Consider the following 14,087-nt stretch of genomic DNA (forward strand, 5'->3'; position numbering starts at 1 on the left):
GGTGCTCAACCTAGAGGAAGAGAAATGGAGAACTTCCCAGTCCCTGCTGGAGTTCATCCCTTTCTCTGGATCATGTTAAATATGTTCCTTAGTCCCTGCTCTGCAAAGATATCATTGAGTTGACTGCAGATTTGCTGCAAGAATATAGCCCTTAGGGCTCCTTCATTAGCTGTGCAGTGTGGATTTTCTGGAGCATGCAAGACACTTCTCAGTGTGCTCCAGGATGAGCCAATTTTTAGTTTGTGAGGCTTTTTCTTCTGAATTTCAGAATTTGGTCCTTTGAACACACAAGATTCACTAACTGAAAGGACTCAAAGAGATTTTTCCATGGGGGATTTTACAGATCTCTGTGATAAACTCTCTTCTCTCCTTCCTCCAGTTTACTCCAAGTTTTATTTCTTGCTCAGAAGCTGCTGCCCTTGCTGGCCACAGCTGCTCTCCCAGCCCTGGTCACAGCATTAGTTATGAGACTTTAATGACAATGTCTGCCTCAGCCTTTTGCTTGGTCTGGTTACTTCAGCATCTACAGAATGTTTTCACAAAGAAGCAGATGGTGGTAGGAGTAATTGGGCCGTAAAACAGCATTAACAGCTAAAAACGATTTTCACCAGAAAGGATTCTGCGGGCAGGGTGAGGGAGGTTCAGCTCTGTTTTTGTGTTTTCTCTCCCATACATTCACCCCTGCCCTGGATGTAGGTGGTAGCTCTCTGCTTGCAGGAGATGAGCCCTGTCAGGTCAGTCACAAATATGAACAGTTGATGAATAACCCATTATAAAGTCACTTTTATGTTGACTCAGTGGACGTTTCCTGGCTTCAGAGAGAGGCAAGATAATGGCTAGCTTTGTAGAAAGAAAGAATCTCTAAAATGCAACATTTTTTTCCCTTTGTGACTTTTATTGCTTTGTACACTGACATGTCTGAGGGAGGAAAACAGGGCCTTGTTGCCAATAATCCACAGCGCTTGGCACAGACGGTCTTAAAAATCTGGCACTGGGATGAATATTAATTCAGTTGTTTTCCCACAGAAGCTACTGATTAGTCAAGGCCAAGTATCCCTGAGATGATTCATTAAAACCAACATCTGAGCCCACCTTTACTGAGTAGCTCTGCTTCTTGTCACCCCTTCAACAGGTGACTGAATGTGTAATGGAAGGCACGACCAAAATCCCAGAACAGAATAAAGATAAAAATGCAGAGGAGCCCCAAGGGCTATGGTGCAATGGCTTCCCAGGTTTCTGGGCATGGAGCCAGGACAACTAGCCAAGGGGGATCACACACCAGGCAAGGGGCTCCTCCCATGTCTCAGAGCTGGTATCCTTATTCCTCTGCCACCATCCCTTCGCTCTCAGGCTTCCCAGTCCCATTGGCAACTGGTGGTTTGAAGAAGTGTGGCACTACTGTGGCAGAGCTGCTGTGGTGTCCCTCTGTCTGATGATGGGGGATGATGATGAAGTCATGAGTCCCCCAGCATGTGGATATGCCTCTACTGGACACCTGTGTGGTCTAGCTTGATGGTAGCTTGGCTGCTGTGGCTCAAAGGCAAGAATCTAAAGTCAATATGTACTATAAAACTTAAAGTTTTGCTCCTGTAAAGTCTTTCAACAGGAAAAGCTTAACAAAACAAGAAATCCCATTTTTTACTTTGTGCAAAACTTATTTTATTTCACCCGAGTATTGCAGAGGTCTCCATGCACAAAGCAAATTGCAGCTTGTACAATTTCTTTTGGCTTGTCACTGTGCTTACTGGTCTCTTTCTGTCTGAATCTTGACTTCTTCCATTTAATAACAGCATTTCTTTTACCTCAAGAGGAATACAAAGGTACAGCACAGGTTTAATGCAGGCTGTATCAAAGAAACACTGAAGGGAAAGATTGTCTGAGGTAATGCAGTAGGGGGATGAACAAAACGACTGAAAAGGTCTTCCCGTGTCAGACATCTATGATTTTAAATACTGAACGATCAAGACAAAGGCATTTCCTGGTGATTAATGATGGGCTGGGTGTAGTCATGTCTGGGCTTTAACCCTGGCCTCCTGTATATCCCTAGGAAATGCCCTGTGGCTTAGTTCTTTCTGCTGTTTTAAGCTACACTTGGCTTATGATTGATTGTCGTCTTTAAAAGTACCTAAATGTTTGTGGCTATTTTGGTGACTGCTCTAGACAGCTTTGTTCCTCTCTCCCGGGTCTGGGTGTTATTCCTAAACCCATAGTCCCAAACTAATATAAACATGTCTGAATAGCAGAGAGCTGGGAAAACTCCAGGCACATGTAGGGCAGTTTGGTGCAGGTGTGATATTAAACACACAGCAGCCTGCAGGTTGTTTGATATCAGTGGTGGCTGCAGAGATGATGTCCAGGACCTCTGCCAGCTGGGCAGTGACAGGTGCTTTCCATCTCTGCTAAAATTTGATGTGCTGTTGAGAATGATGGCCAATAAGATGAATGTTGTATTGACAGTTTGGTGATGATCACTGACAGTGTAAAGGTGATTTTGGCAGCACTGCTCTCTTAAGGAGACCAACTGAGTATCAGGGTGCCGAGCTTGTAACTTTAACATTGCCTTTAGAGCTCCTTTGACCTTGCATTAATAATCCTAACCCCATTTCCAATGTGCTGGCTTCCTGAAAATCTCATGAAATCAGTGCAACTCCAAATGTACTAAATCACAATCAAATTAAAAAAGCTGGATGTGTAAAATGTTGCACATTTGTTCTCAAAAGCTCTCAGCAGCTCATTACCTTGGGCATTGCCTTGTGCTGTATTTATAGTGAGTTCTAATGGAAGCAGAAAAGAACTGACTTGCTTGAGATAAGCAAAGCAAACTGCCACCACTTCTCCTGTCAGTGAAAACCTGGGGCTGCTCTGGCAGCCTGTTCCCACCATCAAAACTGGCTCATCAGGAGGGATAGCCAAGAAGGGAGAGTTGTCTAAACTGGACCAAATTTGCTTGAGGTTTTACATCAGACAACTGAACTGATTTATATGATCCTTTTTTGAAGTGGAGGGTGAAGCATTGGCTGACAGGTCTCCCAGATTCACCAGGCAATCACTGTTTCATAGAAACATAGAATGGTTTGGCTTGGAAGGGACTTTAAATATCAATTAGTTCCAGCTCCCAGGAATTTCCAGGAAATTTTGAGCTTTTGGCTCTCCTTAAATTAAGTTAATGATTTGGAGATGCTCTAGGAAGCAGATATGATTGAATAAGATGCAACTTAATATGGTTGTAGCTGTTATAATATGAGAACATGGCCCAGACAATGTTTGTAGACAGGTGAATGGTGGATTTTATTAGATTTACCTGGGGAAATAGGCAACCTGAAGATAGACATGTGCCCAAGAGCTCTCATCCCTTTTTCTAGCTCTGCTTGTTGATCTAATAAAATATATTACTTCCACAAACCCCATCTTGCCTGCAATTAAATGAAATCCTCCCAGAATCATGCTGTTTGACAGATCTTTTCATTCATTTCAGACCCACTGCACCTCCATCCAGGCCCTCTGCTCCTCCATGGGAGCAGCAGCGTGTTGTGCCACAGCACAGCCCCTTCCTTCTCCTTTTGTAGTAACTCTGCAATGATTTAATAGCAACACATTAATGAGGATTTGTGTGGCTGTGGAGTGAGGGGAAACTTATCTTTTGAACATGTGAATTATGGAGTGTGCGGGTTAACATAGCGAGAAAGAGCAAAGGTATGTTCAGAGCTGCCATTGATGGAGGTAATGGCAATTGCAGATGATCAGCCTGACCTTTCCATCTCTCACTCCATACACTGCACTGCCCTTTGTGCTGGGTGGTGCAGAGGAAAATAAAATAGGCTAGAAACACTTTCTAAGCTCAAAACTAGGATAAAAATGGCACATTTTGAGGCCATGGGGGAAAAACTTTGCCTGTGCTTTTTTAGAAAAAGCAGAAGTAAAAAAATTATGAAATAAAACTGGAGATATTAAGTAGTAACTTTCTGATTATGAAAATTGAAGTTATTTTCTTATAATTTTAATAATGTCTTCTTTTTTATAATTATCCTTTATCCCAGATGGAGCCTCACTATATTTTTTTATTGATGGCTATATCTTTAAAATAGGTGGTTAGACCAACAAAACCAAACAATCAGTATGACTGACTTTTAAACCAAAAAAGTTTCTAAATCAGTGGAGTTTCTCATCCCACCCCCTGCCCCTGGTGAAGCCCATCCTGCACTGCCTGTCCAGCCCAGGGGGAACACATTTCGCCTAGTGCTGCCTGGGGGTGATCCCATCTGATCCACTGAGCTGGAATAGAGGAAAAAAAATACAGGATTTCAGTTTTTAGCACCATGAATCATACTTGCCTTTTGTAGCCAGGCTCTTTAGGCCAACTGCTGGCTACAGGATTCATGGTTAAATATGAAACCAGGGCTCCTGAAGCTATTAGTGCTTGTAAGTACCTGCAGGATAAGCCTGGGAATCCCAGTGTTGATCCAGATGGGCCACACTAGAATGTCTCCCTCATCTATCTGTAGAATCTGAGAGTTTAAAAGTGAAACATCTATCAAAATCTCATTACTTTGGAGACGATGGGAGCTCATGGATTATAAACCTTAATTTATTTTTTATATCTTAAATCATGGTGCCATATCTAAGGCATAAATTTTTGCAAAACAAACTGCTGAAGCATTTGGAAGGAGTTGAATAAACACTCCCAGCAGTGCTGTGGAGCAGTGCCAGAGGGAGCAGGCAGGTGCGTGGGGTGAGGGTGGCAGAGAGGTGCTGATGGCACAGTGCTTTGGGAACTCCTACTCTTGTTGTTTTTGCAATTGGAGGCTTGTATTTACTCAGAGGAGAGGAGAGAAGGTTAATGCTATCAGTTTCTGGGAATACAGGCACTCCCCAGTGACTGAAAGGGAATATTCCTGGATCCCCCAAAGACCATAATTTCACTCCCAAGTGTCTGCTAGCAGAAAGACATGCCTGTCTGCCTTCAGTTTGATATCATCACAAAGGGCTGATTTATTTTATGGTGTTAACCCTCCTGACAGCCTTCGAGCTTGTGCTCTGTAGGGTTTGCTTGGTGGTGTAGGCTGAATGGGTATCAGTGTACAAGGCAGCATTTTAAGTTGAGCAGCACTAAGCAGCCTGATCCTGCAAATCTAGGATCATGCAGCTTGTTTCAGAGATTCATCTTGCCAAGTTTTGTGTGTCATTTAAGGAGAAGTCTTTCCCATAGAGAAAAAATGCATTCGGGAGTGACAGTGATGAGCTCCTGAACCCTTGTTAGATAATGCCCTTACCTCCTGGGACAGGGCCCAGAGGATTTATTCAGTCCTATCATTTGTGGGAGGTAGGAGATCCTAAAGCACAAGAAGGACAAAAAAACCAAAAACTCTATCACAAGTATGTGACAAGTAAAATGAAGTTAAAAACAGCCACAAAACTTGGGATGAGGGCAAGGGTAGGGGTCAAAACTGAATTAATGAAAACTTTATCAGATATATGGGTAATGAAGGACTGGTTCTGTAGTATTTTATTCTGTAATATTTTATTCTGCATTATTTTATTTTGTAATATTTTATTTTGTTCTTTATTTTATTCTGTAATATTTTATTTTGTTCTTTATTATTTTATTTCTGTGTTATTTTTGCCCCATTTCCACTGTTTGCCTACAACTGGACTCCTCCTCTACTACAGTCAGAATAGTGCTGATTCCAGAGATAAGAGACACAAAGTGAAGGTGATACAGACAGGCAATTATAAAAACATCTTCTTTGTTTCCTGGGGTGGGCAGCCTTCCCCTGAAGGTCACTCTGACAATGTTCCAGGATGTACTTGTGGAGCTGGTGGCTGCTGCAGCAGGGGCCAAGCAGTGTAATCAGAGCTGACATCTGGGTGCTCTCTGTCAGGGCTTCAGGAAGCTTGTTTTGCTCTGAGATAGACCTGCTCTCACTGGGCAAGGGGAAAAGCCTGTGTGACTGTTAAAACAAGAGTGGAAAAAAGATGGATCTGGAATATGCATTGCTTTATCCTGCCAAGCCAAGTGTTTATTGTGGAGGCCAGACACATCTGTCCTTCTCCAGCAGATATGGTGTTTCTTGGATTAAAAAGGCTGACTGTAGTGGAACAGTGGAAGAAATTGCTTCAGAAGGCTGACTTATTGGAGTCCTATATCACATGGACCCTGTCAGAAAAATATTAGCCACAATAAAGGCTGACACTCAGGGAGATGAAAGCAATATTGCTTGATACTGTGATTACCTTTATAGCAATGTGCTGAAGGTGAGCAGTGGGGAATTGAGTCCTTTCTTCATTTGACCTGGGTGGTCACTGTGATTACTTCAGGGACTTCTTTTTGTTTTATGTAATAAAACATCTGTAATAAAAGATTTTTTAAAAGATGAGTTTTGGGAAAGGAACTGGAGACATGGATTGCAGGCAGCTATTTGGGTCAAGGGGTTCAGTTTTTGCCAGGCTGCAGATGGAGATGAGAGGAGGACAAGGGCTGGAAGTGACTCTGAAGCTGAATCCATCTACATTGTACAAGCCATGAGAACAGCATCAATTTACTGAGCTGCACCTGATCCAAAGTTTGGCAAGAGAGGGATGGATGCAGGCATCGTTCCCTGCGTGGGGTATTTCTGAGAATGCTGCTTGTGAATGTGGGTCTGCCCTGAAAGCTGCTGCAAGTGTGAATAGCAACACTCATCACACTATCTCTGCATTTTTATGCCCTTGCAGATTTACTGGAAGATCTTGGGAAACTGCAGTGTTGGTGGAACAATTTCGTTAAATCAAGGAAAAGGATTTTTTTTTGAAACTTGACAGAAAAAATAAAATTTACCTACTGGAGGTGCACAAGTTTCTTTTGGTGGAAGGAGGCTGCAGGATATTTGCAGCCAGTGAACGTTCACTGAACACTCTGCACTGGAGGGAGGTTTATTTTATTTAGTTAAAATCAAAATCTGTTAACATTTGGCCTTTTCCTATTCTTTTGGTTTGGACTCAGATGATATTCTACTAGTTGCTGTAATTTTTTTCCAGAAAAGCAGATACCTTCTCTGTTCCTCTACAAAAGCTTTATGCCACAATAATTTAAGATTTCCTCCAGGTCAGAATATTTCTGCATGTAAAACTCTTTGAAGGTTTAAATAGATTGTAACTGAGTTTTGACATGTATTAGCACGTGTCAGGTACAGCAGTTATTAAGGGTAGTGGAGACAAGGCACATTCCATCTCTCCAGAGACTGACTCGCAGGTGTCCAGATCACTACAGGCCACGAGCAGGCAAAGCCCCTGAAAAAAAAATCACCCTTTGTTACAACAAGCATTAAAAATGTCTTTTGCCACCCATTTCAGCAATAGGTCAGGTGAGGAATAAGCTCTAGTTGCTCTTACAAAATTGTGTCCCAGGATAATTACTGGGAAAATTGCCTTTTTATTTCTTTTAATGTAAATCTTTTCTGTGTCTCTCTCTCTAAGGTTCTGCATTCACGCAGAACATATTTCAAAATTATATTAAAGCATACATTTATATTAAAGCATGATGTACTTTATTCCTGGGTTCTGTCCTGTTCCTCTTCTTTTTATGAGCGGAATATGTCTACATCCAAACAACTCATAACAGAGAAATCGTTTGATGGATTTTTTTTTTTTAATCCTTTAATTCCTTTCATTCATGTATCAGGAAGGAGTGTGATATGCAAAAGGAAATACTCAGGCCTGGGTACTTTTTAAATGAGAACAGGTTTGAGCAAAGCCAGCTGACTCCCTGCCCTTCTCTTCCCAGGGCACAGCCTCTGTCCTGCAGCGCAGGTCTGACAATGAGGAGTACGTCGAAGTTGGAAGACTCGGTCCCTCAGATTATTTTGGTAAGAAAATTCAGCTGGGCATGGTTCAGAAAGACAGGCACGTCTGGGTCAAGTACTTATTGTCTTAATTAGTGTTCCACTCTTACATGCGAGGGGTTATGGGCAGGTCAGCCGCTGCTCTCAGCGATGCTCAGAGATTTCAGGGAAGCTGAATCCATTCCATGGTTTACACCAGTGTAGCTGACAGGAGACAGATCCAGAATCAGCAAAACAGTCTGAAAGCATTTGTTTTCAAAGGCATTTTACACACATGCATTATGCATGTGTAATGCATTTGTACTGTCAGCAGAATTATGTAAAGTGTCTATCAAGAGATACATAAAGGGAGATGTTCCACCAGCAGAGCAACGGGATGGTGGAATATGCATGCTGCGAAAGAGAGGAGGGTGTGTGGCAGTGTGCTGTCTCTGTTTCCAGGTGAGATAGCCTTGCTGCTCAACCGGCCCCGGGCAGCCACGGTGGTGGCACGAGGACCCCTCAAGTGCGTGAAGCTGGACCGGCCCCGCTTCGAGCGAGTGCTCGGCCCCTGCTCCGAGATCCTCAAGAGAAACATTCAGAGATACAACAGCTTCATTTCGCTCACTGTCTAAATGATTCCTCTGGAAAGCTGCCTTCATGTGACCTTGTGCACTTAAAATTTGCTCTGTGCAGCTCCACAGCTTTATGAAGAAAAAAAAAAAAAAAGAAGTGTGCATTTTATGTGGTTTTTTTTTCTGTTTATGTCACCTAGTGGATGTTAGCTCAAATCTCATGTATCATGGAAATGGAAGAATAACTATTTGGGTAAGACTAGCTTTGGGGAAGATTGGGGCTCTTTTGAGCTCGTGGCTTGAAGACAAGATTTTTACTTATTGTTGGTTCATATTGGTTAAAACTGTGGGTTCAACTATTTAAAATACTTATGAATTTCTGTTTTCTTTATTATCTTTAAAGCTGGTCTTACCTTTTGTCAAGGTTCTTTGATCAAGTGATGTGAAAGATGTCCCTGCTCTTGGCAGGGGATTGGAAGTCAGTGGCCTTTCAGGTCCCTTCCAACCCAAACCAGTCTGTGATTCCTTGATATCTCTGCCTGTCACTTCTAAAAGACTTTTCACTGGTTACAGACTGGGGGGTTCCAAAATCCCATGGAATAAGTGGCAGTCTCATTGATGAGATGCAATTTAAAGGGGAAGGTTGGAGGAAGCTTTTGATCATTCCAGCAAGCCAGGGAAAAGTAAAGCTTTTGAGTGATTTTGTTTGTGGCTTAAATATAGGGTCCATATTCCTCCATGTCACAACCCCTTTTGGGTCTGCTTTGTAGGATATGCTCAGGCAAACAGCCTGCTCCAGTCTTCTGGGTGAAAAGGTCAAGGGACAATGTTTTGTAAGAATTCAAATGGAGCCTTTAGGACCTAAGTTACTTGTCCTCAGCTTTTTTAAAATGAGGGTTTACATTAGAGTCCTTAGGAGTCCAGTGGGGGCTTCTCTGCTGAATTAAGTTGGCTTCAAAACTCAGCAGAATGTCCTCAGCCACTTCTCTGAGCATTACATAAAATGCTGAAGAGATGGTGCCAGGTGCACTTCAGGGAAAAATACAGCAGCTTGTTTTTAATAAGGTCCACTTAATGAAATTCAAATGCCTTTCTTCTAGTATATGACTAAATTTTAGATTTTTTAAAAATTTTCTGAAAGCCAAATAAGTGCTTCAAAATGCTGCTTCTCCTCCAAAAGACAGTATTGTGTAACAAAGAGCACCAGGATCCTGGAGCCCAGGTCTCTCCAGGGGCCTCATGGCCTTGCTGGCAGTCATTGCTGCCCTGCCTACTCATGGGGCTCCTCCTGAAAGGAGCTTTTTGCAGATCTCTCAAGGCTGGGGATCTGCACAGCCCTCAAGGATGGGATCATTGGGACTATGATGTGCAAAGCTTTACCTTTGCAGGTAAACTTGTCGTTGCCAGCAGCAGCAAAGCTCTGCATCTCAGCCATGCTAAACAGCACTGCCTGCCCTTCAGCTAGGCCAAAAACTCCATTTCTTCTTTACAATAACATTCTTCTGAGTAAATACAAGCTTTCTGTACCTTTGACATGCCAAAGGTTAAGCAGTGAAATACGACATGAGTCTCCCTTTTGAAAGTAGAGATGTAGCTGAACTTGGCTATATGGCTAAAATGAGTCCTACTGACACACAATTGCTTTCTTCTTTGGAATTAACAAATGCTAATTGGACACGTTCCTGTTGACTCCCACCAAGGGCCCAATATTCCAGTAGCTGCCTGCAGTGGTTCTCACAGAGCTAAAAAGCTTCTCAGCTTCATGCTCTTCTCATCACTTAAAGGTGCTTAATTTATTTTAGCATAATTTCAGTGGTCCTGTTAGGGTATATTCGTTGTTGCTATTTATTATGGTTACGTTATGCTTCTTGCACGTGTTATTAAATATGACCATTCACAGTTTCCAACCTTGCAATTTTTATCACGTACATTTATATAGGCAGACCTATTCTATATAGATATGTCAATGTATACGCATTTGGTTATCTGCTGCACTGTTTTTGTATTCTCTTGTGCAATTTTTAAAAGAAATATTTTTTAAATGTTACCAGTCACTCAAGTATGTTCTTTTACCTGTTGCATTTCTGTTGTGTTGGTAAAAAAATTGTGAGTGTTTCGCATAATATGCAGGACACATCTCTTGTCAAATACCAAGTATTAGCCTCATTGTTTAGAAGTTACTTGAGCACACAGACACACTGCAGATTCTTTGCTTTAAACCTTTACAGCTCATGGAAAATACATTTGAATTATGGTTCTGTTATAAGCAATCTCAAGAGAAATGTAACTGTCTAACACCAGGATTCCTGTGCTTTAAGTGGAACAAAATGATATTCAGTGACATTTTGAAGATAATTGTAATATTTGCAGTGGATGATGGGACAGGATTATGGTATGAATAAAATTCTTCTACGTTATAAGTGGCCATTGTGGGTTTATTGCTAATGGAAGTTTGTGTGAGTAGATGTCATGTTCCAGTTAAAATCTGTATATCATCAAGACTTTGAGCTCTACTGAAAATAATCAGATGCAAAGGGACAAAAAATAGACCAAGATTCCCAGTGCTATATATAGTAATGGAAACCAAACTGGTTTTGTGGAGGATTAGCATGAAGGAAAAAAATCATCTGTTTAAATGTAACCATATATGTCTATATAAAGAAATAGGGGTCCAATGTGTCTCTTGGGCCTTCCTGTTGTTGTGCAGGTGCCAGCTGTGAAACCCTCAGGACTGATGCTGAGGCTGTCGTATGGCCTGGGGTACACCTGGGCAAAAACAGGCTCTTTCCTTCTCAAATACCACTGCTGCTCCTTTCCCCCAGTATCACAGGCAAAGCCCATGGTCCCAACCACACCAGGGATCTGTCCCAGTTTTTCCTCTCAACTTATGGACACACACATGGATTTTTAGAATCGTGGCTGTCCTGGAGCACAGCCCCATTTTTGGCACCAGGGATGTACTGCTCTGCTTCCATGGCTTGTGTTCATGCCATGGGCTGGCTAGGAACTGCACTGAGGACAAACTTCTTTTGGAGTTTGAGAGCCTCCAAAGGAACCACCTGCACCTCATGCATCAAGGTGCAGACATGGGTTAGAACTGGAGAGCATGGCTTCTGGGTGATGAGGTGTTCCATGTGCTGTTAGTGTCACCCCACCTACCAGAGCCCTGGGTGGCCACTTCAGTAGGTGTGTTATGGTCCAAGTTTGGCTCCAGAGCTAGAGCTGCCACCCCAGAGCAGAGGGCAGGGCCAGTGGCTCACTCCTTGCAGCTTCTGTGTGGTGGCCCCTGCACAGAAATCTTGGGTGGCTCCCGACATCCAAGGGCTGTGCAGCTTTCCATTTTTGGAGTGTGTTATTTTTCCCCCATTTCCTACGATTCAGGAGGGAAGGATTGGTCTTTCCAGAGAATTACTCACATTATGCAGTAATCAAAAGTGACCACTCTCTCTGAGGTCCTTCCAGACGGACATTACCAGCCCACGCTCCCCAGAAATGAACATCTCACCCTCATTGACGTTCCTTTTTTGGTTGGTTTTAATTGTATCACAGCCATTTCAGGACTCCTGAAACAAAAGAAAATACTTCTTTTTTTTTTTTTTTCAATAGAAACTAATTGCACCTCAGGTTTTTACAAGGCCATGTGGCTGACCAGGCTTTGGTGTGTGTATCACATTACTCTGGCTGGCTCAGGCACTCCCACTGCTTCGTGGCACTAAAGTGGTGCTAAAGTGGTGCCGAAGTCATGGAGTCACTGTGAACCCTGTGAATCCTTCCTTGATCATCAAGAAACCACAGGTTGACACCATGTTACCTGTTCAGGTGTTGGTGGGACACAAGAGCTGTTGGAGAACCAAGTAACCCCAGCTGGTTATTGGCTGCTGGGCTGTTTTTCTTGTAGTTAGTGGTCTTTGGAAGTGGAGTCACCACATAAAGTTTTAAGTCTTAAATGGTGCATAAATCCTTTCACTGTGCTATCTATGAGAGAAGTGTCTATTCTTTGCTCTCACTTCTGTAGAACAAAGAGAATATTATCCTGTGCAGCAGCAACACCATGATGACCTCCTCAAAGAGTAGGTGATTGAGAACCAACCAGCTTAAAGTCTCATAGTTGATATTCCAAAGACCAGTTCACTATGTGGAGACCAAATTATTCCCTCTCACATTGCCAGACATGTTTTTGTAACTTGTTTCCAATGATTTGGCAACTCTGACTGGAGCTTCAAGTGCACACGACTGCTCAGAAACTCATAAGAGCATTTCCAGCCAGAGTCACTTCTGTAGGTCCCTCTTCCCTCCAGAGGAAGAGAGCATATTTGGATGGGAGCATATGTAACAGCCTTGAAAATCTGATGTTACGGGAATACGTTGGCTTGGATGCTCCTCCTCCTCCAGGGATTTCTCTGTGGCTCTTTGCTGCTCTGCAGAGTTGTATCTGGGATGCAGCACACCACAACAAGCTGGCCTTTTCTCTCAAAACACTGCCTGGCCGAAGGAGCTGGCATCTGCAGCCATCTGGTATTTTTCTGAAGGCTGAGGATGTTTTTTGTGCTTGATCAGGCTCCAATACCAGAGTGATTCTTCTGATGTCTAAAAATCTGGATTGAGTTTGTAGAAAAGAGGCTGCACTTTGCCTAGGCAAGGAAAGCAAAGCATGAGTGTCTCCTTGGGCTGCTCTGACTCCTATCTCAGATGTACGAGGGTAACTTTTCCCTTCTGAGTGTGTCAGCTCCTCCCCAGCTGTGCTTTAATTCTTGTTTTGAAGTCATTCCCTGCACAAGTATCACAGACAGCCTCCACAGCCCAGACCAGCTGCAGCATACTTCCCATGCTCCTGTGCTTCAGCAATTTGAAGTGTCCAGTGTTCCCTTTAAAAAGTCGTGAGATCCTATGGAGGAAAAAAATCATCATTTTACCTTAGAAGAGTGTTCCTATTCCAGTATAAACTGCCTCCAAACGTGGAACAGTGGCGTGCCATGTTGCTGCATGGGCCAGCGGTGCTGAATGAATTGGCAGATGCTGTGCTGCTGTGTGATCTCTGGGAGCTGGGCTGTGAGAACGCTGCTCCTCTGCTCACAGCTTTGCTTCAAAGCTGAGAGAGCTGTTTTGCCAACAAAGTGCCCCCCACCCAAGCCCTGATGGGATAAATGGAGCCTTGTGCTGCCAAGACTCACTGGGTGCATTCACCTTACCCTTGGTGGGTGCTGACAGCCTCCACTCTTCCCAGAGCTGGCAGTTGGAAACAGGATGTATAGACTGATGATGAGGTAGGGAATTTCTCACCACTGCCTGCTGTTACTGGCGTTCTGGATGTTCATACTGCTGGCTCCAGGGAAATCAAGCCTTTCTGGGAAATGGCTACTCCCTATCCTCTTTATACAGAAAATGTATTGTTATTATTTGAAAGCACTTTTGTATTGCCCTTAGACTACAAGCATGGCGATTGTTCCATTAGAAGACATCATGGTGCATAGCAGTGAAATACGACGTACAGTACCATGCAGTATGTATTTTCCAGATAAACTGGGAAAACAGTGAAATGGATCTGCAAAGTGGGGGTACAATAGCTGCTTTGCATTCCTCCACATGTGTGGAATTCATGTGCACTACAGAGTGACTCTGTTTCTTTCCCATGTGCTTACGATGATCGGATGATCCGTTGTATTTTCTATCCGGTTTCATTTTCTCCGTTGTGTTTGTGGGCCAAGCACAAAGTCAC

At 43.1% G+C, this 14,087-nt stretch overlaps 1 protein-coding gene and 1 long non-coding RNA gene across 3 annotated transcripts in view; one reads left to right on the forward strand and one right to left on the reverse strand.

Moving 5' to 3' along the window:
- Nucleotides 1-10,791, forward strand: part of PRKAR1B (protein kinase cAMP-dependent type I regulatory subunit beta) — a 93,695-nt gene extending 82,904 nt beyond the window's left edge. For both annotated transcript variants that reach the window (XM_063171829.1, XM_063171828.1), the window contains exons 10-11: nucleotides 7,760-7,841; nucleotides 8,259-10,791. In XM_063171829.1, the coding sequence (XP_063027899.1) occupies nucleotides 7,760-7,841; nucleotides 8,259-8,431 (255 nt within the window). In that variant the 3' untranslated portion in view covers nucleotides 8,432-10,791. The remainder of the gene's footprint in view (nucleotides 1-7,759; nucleotides 7,842-8,258) is intronic.
- LOC134426641 (uncharacterized) lies at nucleotides 7,009-13,667 on the reverse strand. The gene is made up of 3 exons (XR_010030007.1): nucleotides 13,561-13,667; nucleotides 11,788-13,256; nucleotides 7,009-7,266 (listed from the first exon to the last, which is right to left on the reverse strand). It is a non-coding gene; the product is annotated as an uncharacterized LOC134426641 (long non-coding RNA).
- Nucleotides 13,668-14,087: the final 420 nt, after the last annotated feature.

This window comes from Melospiza melodia, chromosome 18 (assembly GCF_035770615.1).
Source record: "Melospiza melodia melodia isolate bMelMel2 chromosome 18, bMelMel2.pri, whole genome shotgun sequence".
In the NCBI taxonomy this organism is placed as follows: domain Eukaryota; kingdom Metazoa; phylum Chordata; class Aves; order Passeriformes; family Passerellidae; genus Melospiza; species Melospiza melodia.